At 34.2% G+C, this 8,268-nt stretch overlaps 1 protein-coding gene across 1 annotated transcript; it reads left to right on the forward strand.

Moving 5' to 3' along the window:
• Nucleotides 1-392: 392 nt before the first annotated feature.
• LOC107772240 (putative serine/threonine-protein kinase PBL7) lies at nucleotides 393-5,858 on the forward strand. Its single transcript, XM_016591731.2, has 5 exons — nucleotides 393-666; nucleotides 2,391-2,578; nucleotides 3,605-3,794; nucleotides 3,881-4,272; nucleotides 5,160-5,858. The coding sequence occupies exons 1-5, from the start codon at nucleotides 573-575 to the stop codon at nucleotides 5,466-5,468; spliced, it is 1,173 nt and encodes a 390-aa protein (XP_016447217.1). The 5' UTR covers nucleotides 393-572; the 3' UTR covers nucleotides 5,469-5,858.
• The last annotated feature ends 2,410 nt before the right edge of the window (nucleotides 5,859-8,268 follow it).

The raw sequence follows: 8,268 nt of genomic DNA on the forward strand, positions 1-8,268 counted from the left end.
ATTGGTCACTTATTACGGAACGAAGAAAGTATTTTCTAAAAACTAAGGAGTCGTTTGATTGAGAATCAAGTTATCCCATAATTAATTATCTCGTGATTAGTTATTCTAGGATTAGTTATCCCAACACACTATAATCCCGGGATAACTAATCCTGAAATTAGTTATACAACGATTTTATCCCAACCAAATCAGGAATAAACTCGTATCAAATTTAATATCGAGATTAATTATCTCTTATCCTTGTACCAAACGAACCCTAATTATCTCGTGATTAATTATCCTAACATACAATAATCTCGAGATAACTATTTCCAAAATTAGTTATTCATTTCAAATTTAATATCGAGATTAATTATTATACTTATACCGAACGAGCCTAAAGGACAGCTAACAACAAAAAAAATATGCAAATTTCAACAATTTAATGAATTATTACAGTCACCCAAAACCCGTCACCCTTTTATCAGTCAGCTGTGAAAGGCTATTTCTCTCTGTATGTATGCAACCACTCTTCAATTTTCATTTTACAGAATATATATATACACATAGAGAAGTAGAAGAAAGAGGGAGAAATGGGTTGGTTTCCATGTTCTGGATCATCAAAGCATACCTCAAAGAAGAGGAAAAAGAAGAAAGACTCGACCAATTCGGTCCAACTTGGTTCTGGTAATTAATAAATCTGCATATTTATCATATAAGTAGACTAATTTAATAATTTTCTGAGATGGGTTTGTTGTATTATTGTCAATTTTCTAGTTTTTATGTAATTTGAAGCTTCAAGTTTTCAACTTTTAACGAATCTCTGAAATGGGTTTGTTTTGTTTTGGTCAAATTTCTAGTCTTTACGTTATTTAGAGCTTGAAGTTCTCAACTTTTAATGATTCTGTGAAATGGGTTTGTTTTATTTTTGTCAAATTTCTAGTCTTTATGTTATTTGGCGCTTCAAGTTTTCAACTTTTTTTTTGATAAGGTAAATTGTATTAATCAAAAGGGATAGAACCCGCGTATACAAGAAGTATACCAAAAAGTAGAGAATTCAAGTTTTCAACTTTTTATGATTCTGTGAAATGGGTTTGTTTTATTTTTGTCAAATTTCTAGTCTTTATGTTATTTCAGGCTTCAGGTTTTCAACTTTTAATGATTCTTTGAGATGGGTTTGTTTCATTTTTGCCAAATTGCTAGTCTTTAAATGATTTGAAGCTTCAAGTTTTCAACTTTTAATGACTCTGTGAAATGGGTTAGTTGTAATTTTTTGACAAATTTCTTGTTTTTAAATGGTTTGGAGCTTCATCTTTTAATGATTATGTGAAATGGGTTTGTTGTAATTTTTGTTAAATTTCTGGTCTTAAGTTTTATCTGGAGCTTCAGTTTGTTGAGCTTCATCTGGAGCTTCAGTTTTATATTATTGCTTCTGATTCTTGGATATCACCTATTTACCATTGTTTGGGTAAGGGATTGCTTTTGCATTTCTTTAGGCTTAGTTTTTGACTATAGGTTGTTCTGTTTCTTACTTCTATACACATTATTGTCTCTTTCGCTTGTTGGTACTGCTTGCTGCTATTGCTTCTTCCTCATATTCTTTATGCCAGAGTCTGTCGGAACAACCTCTCTACCTTCACAAAGGTAGGGTAAGGTCTGCGTACATCCTACCCTCCACGGACTCCTTGTGGGATTCTCACTGGGTTTATTGTTGTTGTTTGACTTCATTTTTACTTGATTCACTTCAAGAGAAACATTTTGTGTTAGACTTGTATGCGAGTGTTGAGTTTATAGCTGTAAAAAAAAAAGAGAGATATACTAAAAATGAAAACAAGAGCTCTCAAACTTTAGTGAACTGTGCAAAATATTTCTTCAAGAAAAATGAGGGGCTTTCTATTGGACATCCAAGATTTTCAACTTTTTATTTTACCATCCAAGTTTCAGGAAGTTAGTTTCTTGTGCAAATTTTAACTTTTCTTTTTTCATTTCAATGTACCATCAGGCGTCTTCTAGACAATTTTCATTCCTAAATGGACCCAAACCCAACATGTAGGTACCCAATGATAGGAAATAATAATGAGTGTCGCATAAAGATCTTGTATAAATGAATTCTTGGCGATGTTTACTGAGTTAGCTAGTCCAACTATGCTGTTTTTACTGTCTCTTGCATGACTATCATGTTAGAAAATTTGTAGGAAACAGACTCAGTTGTTGAAGCTGCACAATTTTCCAGTATATCAAGTGGTTGTATCAAGTTTGGTATCATGCATTTCCCACGATTGGACTAAATCCTTTGGCTGGTTTCTAGATCAGGCAGTTGGCTGTATATGATGTTTTGAACCCTAATTGTTTGGTGTCAGTTCTATGTTTTCTTTCCCTTTCTTATTTTTTTCTTGTGGTTTCGTGTTCAGAAAAGTTGAAGGCAAAGAATCTGTTAGGCTCAAAGGAGGATGTTAAGGATGGAGAGTCTAGTCAAATTGCAGCCAAGACTTTTACATTTCGTGAATTAGCAGCTGCGGCAAGAAACTTTCGAGGTGATTGTCTTCTTGGAGAGGGAGGTTTTGGAAGAGTATACAAAGGGCGGCTTGATTCCAATCAGGTTTTCTTCTGTTACTTTTTTTTCAATGATGGAACTCTTTTCAACAATGAAATGGAGTTCCGCTTTCTGTCTCCACACTCTGGTTGTGTCTCAATCCACCAGATTTTGGTTGAACTCACTATTTTGTCGCACAGTGTTCTCTCGCATAGTGTTCCTGAGAGAAATTAGAATCGTTTTCACTATTTTATTTCCTTTGTTCTTGCTTTAACTGTGCCAAGCTTGGACACTTGCATTGTATTTGATGGGCTCATGTTATTTCATAATGCTATAAGTAGTCTGCTTATTTATGGACAGGGACTAGCTTCGTTCTTGAATATCAGTTGTGATAAGTCAGACACTATGTTTATCACTTGATCCTTTGTCACAAACAGGGCAAAAATGAAAAAAAGTCATTCCTGTTCTGTTAGCAATAATAAAGTCTAGGAAACATGCATTATTCTTTGAGAAAATGCTTCGGTTTCCCTTATTAGACTGCAGAATATGAGCTTTATGTCCTCTGATGCATTGTTTTAGATTCTGCTTTTTTTACGTTGATTAGATTGGGTATGTATTGGGTTCAAATTTTTCTTCTTTATGAAAAAATTGAATTGACCTTGGTCGTTTATCACTTCCTTTTTTTATTTATTATAATACTCCCTCTTTTCCACTTTTTGTGAATCTATTACTATATGGGGAGTCAAACAAAGTTTTCTTTTGACCATGTTTTTTTGAAAATAATTTTTTAATTATTTTAAATTGTTAGTTATTGTGACTTATAGTACTTTTTATGCAGTTTCTATTATATAAATTTTATTTTAAAAAATTAAAAATCTATGTTCGAATTTCACAATGAAAATTAGTTACTTTGACTCTCGTACTCTGAAAAGGTTCACATAAACTGGAACGGAGGGAGTAATATTTTTATTGTTATCACTATTGCTACTGTTCAATTTTATCATTGGGACCATGCTTTATGATATTGCTATGGACATATAAGATATGTGCTGGAGCTATGCTTTGACACCTTCTCTCATTTATTTGCTATAGATTGTTGCCATCAAGCAACTCGATCGTAATGGATTGCAAGGAAACAGGGAATTTCTTGTTGAAGTGCTGATGCTAAGTTTGTTACACCATCCTAACCTGGTAAATTTAATTGGCTATTGTGCTGATGGAGATCAGAGACTTCTGGTTTACGAATATATGCCACTAGGATCATTGGATGACCATCTTCATGGTAATATCTCTTTTAGTCGATCACCGCTTTCCTCCTGTCTATATTTTTTCGTATGAAGTTTGGATTTAAATTTAAGTGTTATGCAGATGTTACGCCCGCTAAGAAAGTGCTCGATTGGAACACGAGAATGAAAATTGCAGCTGGAGCAGCAAAGGGCTTGGAATATTTACATGACAAGGCAAGCCCGCCCGTAATATACCGCGATTTAAAATGCTCTAATATTTTGCTTGGTGAGGGGTATCATCCAAAGCTATCTGACTTCGGATTGGCCAAGTTGGGGCCCGTAGGAGATAACACCCATGTCTCGACAAGAGTTATGGGTACTTATGGGTACTGCGCTCCGGAGTATGCTATGACTGGTCAGTTGACTTTAAAGTCGGATGTTTATAGCTTTGGGGTTGTCCTCTTGGAGATCATAACTGGCAGGAAAGCAATTGAAAGTTCAAAAACTGGAGGAGAGCACAATCTGGTTGCATGGGTAAGATATTTGCTTATTATATTGCCTTTATCTTGTTGTTTCCGCAGTTGCCTGTTAATTTCCGCAAATGAAATAATCAAATCAGTGTAATTGTAAAACCACTCATATGTTAAAATATGTTAAAAATATCTTAAACAAATTGAGTTAAAGGCAGTCCATAGCTGATGTAATATGATTTTGGCTTGATTGTTGAAAACCGTGTGAATCTTCTGTTAGATAATTAGATTAAAAGATTTCTTCTTTTATTCATTAAAAAAATACACTATTATGCAATTGTAAAAACATGCATATGTTTGTGTTGGATTATTAGCTATGTTGCTCGCACTCTTCAAAAATACCACAGGCTACGCGTCGGTTCTTGCAAAACTAGTGCATATTTTGAGGATCCGACATAGGTGCGGCAGCATTTTTGGAAGGTCCGAGCAACATAAATTATTAGGGCAGTATGGGTAGTTTAGCAGATGAGAAGTGTGAGCAGTGGAGGTTCAGTGTTTTCATTTGATGCTGTTTACTGGAGCATTTTATAACGTAGTGTTTTTATTGGGATAATTACATTTTTGGGCCTCGCCAAAAAATAATATCCAGCAAATATATATGTTTTGTATATTAAGTATAAATATACATAATAATATGCATAAATAAATATATAATATACATAATCAGTGTATACGTTTTGTATATTTGAGCTACCAGCTTTAATTATTTGGGCCGCGGGCGAAAAATGGAAAAATGAAGAAAGCCCTTTTTATTGTGTTTGTGATTTTTTTTTTTGTGTATGTGTGTATGTGGTTTTTTTTTTTTTGGGGGGGGGGGATATTCTTTTTGCTATTAGCACACCCACCATAGCGAACCAAGTTCGAAGAATATAATTGTGCGCTCCTTACCAGGCAAGACCCTTGTTCAAAGAGCGGAGGAAATTCTCACAGATGGCTGATCCAGTACTTCAAGGCCAATATCCCGTTAGAGGTTTGTATCAAGCTCTAGCAGTTGCAGCAATGTGTGTCCACGAGCAACCTAACATGCGTCCAGTCATAGCAGATGTTGTCACAGCCTTATCTTACCTTGCTGCACAAAGATTTGACAGTGATAGTACTCAAGGAGTTCAAAACTCGCGCTGGACACCTGCTACTCCACCTAGAACGAAACGAGATGGTGATAAGCGACAAAAGGGTGGAAGTTCTGAAGCTAGATGGTGAATAATAGACTAAACAAGTTTTTTCTCTAGGAACAAGTACAAAATATCAAGACGAGCGACCTATTGGATAGCTGCTAGTTGAAGCTAGTTCAGTACAAATGACAATCAAAGGTACCTCAAATACAAGTTCAATCAGAAGGAACAATTTTGTAGCTCAGAAATCAGACCAGCTACGCTTATCTTCCCTTGTTATCGAGCATGTTTGCTTTCCCCTTTAATCGTTTGAGTACATAGTTGATGCGTGTTACTGCACTTTATGGTTTCGGTCATTTCTTGGCGAAGTTTTCTTTTGTACAGGCATGCCATATTGTGTGCAAGTATTGTATTGTGAAACAGCAAATTGTGATGTATAATTACAGAATGGGGATTGTAGTTATATTCTTTTTAGCCATATCTTTGTGATCAAAGACATTATTGAGTATTGAAATGAATGGGGTCGGATTGAGCTGAATGAATATAGAGGATTCATATAGTTGACTCAAACTACTTCGGCTTGAGGCGTACTTGATCAATTGAATTGTAGTCATTGAATAAATGAAACTTTGACGAATAACAATATTGCATTTCTTTCAGTTCAGGATGATTAACTCTCTCTCTCTCTGTATCCTTCTATGTTCTTTTCCCAATTTTTTTTCCTTCAACGTTCTCTGATTTTTATCCTTTCATGTTGAATTTGAAAAGTGTTTTTTCCAGAAAAATTAACAAAAGAACAAAACAGTCTCAGTATCACGGAGAACAAAGGAATTAAGATGCAGTTGTGTTGTGGCTGGCCACAATTTGGATCACATATAATTTATCTCCGACAGTTCAGTGTCTTATCCCTACCTCTCCCCTCCCAAAGCTTCAAATGCAGGCAAAAATAGTGTATCCCTATATCAGTATAATGATTTGAATTTAAATTTTATTGACAACCACTAAAAAGCTTCGAAGTTTTTAATTAGAAAATCAGGTTTAATTAAATTATTATTTGTTTGGAGTGAGTGTTATCGCAAATGATCGAGAATATCACTTTGGAGTGTATATCTCAATTCTGAGAGAATTTGGTGAAAGATTCAAGGCGGTTTTGATTAGAATTTCAGATTGAAACTCGACAAAGATATAAACAAATTAATATTTTGTTTGTCGGGTATAGAAGCGGCATACAAAATATATACAACTAATATATATAAGTTATATGTAAATTATAGTTTTTGACCGGATTCTGTACAAAAAAAATTATATTTAAATTGTAAATAAAATTGTGTATTTTGACCGAAATATGTACATAAAATTTGTATTTAGAGATGTAGATAAATTGTATTTTGATAAGATTTGCATTTCTTTTGTAAAAATTTTTAGATACTTTTTGTAAATAGGAAAACTTAGACAAAATCGGGTAAATAAATTTAAAATCTCGAAAAAGTATTTAGGCCCACGTTTTGGCCTGCCTAGCCCCTCCCACAAGCCCACATCTTTAAAGGATATGGGCTCGGGTTCACCATTTTCAGAAAGGGGAAAAAACATGGTATACCCATCTATATAAACTCTTTATTCAATACGCCTAACTATAGAAATTACATAGAAAATCCCTAAATAATTACACCGTATACCTTTTTATTAATCTGCGGAATCCTAACTATTCACTGTTTTAGGGGATAATATCCCTTAAATATAGCCATAACTATTGTAATGTGTATGTAGAGTATATTAAGATTCACCTCTCTCTCATAATCAAAACCTATTACTCTTCTCCACCAGATTTTTTTTTTTTTTAATCCTACAAATTCTATGTAAAGTTTCTCCCGTCTAACCATGTTCTTTATGTTTTGAATAACTTGATAAATATGAAGCGTAAAACATAAAGTTTTAGACAAAACTCTAATGGAAGCTTTTGGCATCTTTTTTAAATTCATAATCTGTTAGAGAAAAGTACAACTCTGAAAAAAAATATTCTTTGCACAGTGAGAACTTTATAATAATACATTATTCAACTCTAAATAAAAATCACAATATTCTAATTTAGAATACAATATTCAAAACTGACATGCTATAATATTCCAAACTGAAATATCTATTTAATTCTACTTAAATACACAATATTCCAACTTGGAAAACATTATTGGGGTACAGGATCGCTTCCGAATGAGGCTCGGGGAAGGGATTACAAGAACACCAGTCCTGGTCAATTACCAACCTCTAGGCAAACCTTAAACCACGATGCTCCTCACAACCCTTCAACGGCCTCCTGTCTAAACAGGTTTACGAGCGCCACCGGTTAGGTTGGCCTAACCAAGATTTACTGTCGAGACTAGTAACTGTCTGGTCTATATAGTTCTTAACTAAAATCTCATCGGGTTGACACAATAAACTTCTAACTACCAAACATGTATAGTAAATAACCTTCGAGAACTAAGTTTAACACTTACCTGTTTAGCCTATCATTTAGGCTAACAGTACTGTAAAATTGAAGAGGGAAGGAGAAGAACAGTACCAAACCAGAGACCCTTAGTTGTGACCAAGCAACCTTTTTGATTTTATTTCAAAATGAAAAATATTACAGAATAGATTCTTTACAAGTGGAGAGAGAAACTAGAGAGAAGGCAGAGCTAATGCTTTGGCTAACACCTGCCTCTAAAGGATGGAAAATGATCCTTATATAATGGATCAGCCTACAAACAAACAAACAAAACTAAAAAGTAGAACTGGCCGACAAAATAATTACAGGTGTGGCCGACAAGATAAAAAGATGAAGTACTATAATTACAAACAGACAAATTGCTTTATAAAAGTAGATTCCCTTCAATAATGGAGGGACCCTTTAC

Source organism: Nicotiana tabacum, chromosome 10 (genome assembly GCF_000715075.1).
Source record: "Nicotiana tabacum cultivar K326 chromosome 10, ASM71507v2, whole genome shotgun sequence".
Taxonomy (NCBI): Eukaryota; Viridiplantae; Streptophyta; class Magnoliopsida; order Solanales; family Solanaceae; genus Nicotiana; species Nicotiana tabacum.

Excerpts from the sequence above, each read along its gene's own strand:
- LOC107772240 (XM_016591731.2), top strand. The coding sequence starts at position 573 with ATGGGTTGGTTTCCATGTTCTGGATCATCAAAGCATACCTCAAAGAAG. Across the intron at positions 2,579-3,604 it reads GGCGGCTTGATTCCAATCAG|ATTGTTGCCATCAAGCAACT; the intron begins GTTTTCTTCTGT and ends TATTTGCTATAG. Across the intron at positions 3,795-3,880 it reads ATTGGATGACCATCTTCATG|ATGTTACGCCCGCTAAGAAA; the intron begins GTAATATCTCTT and ends AGTGTTATGCAG.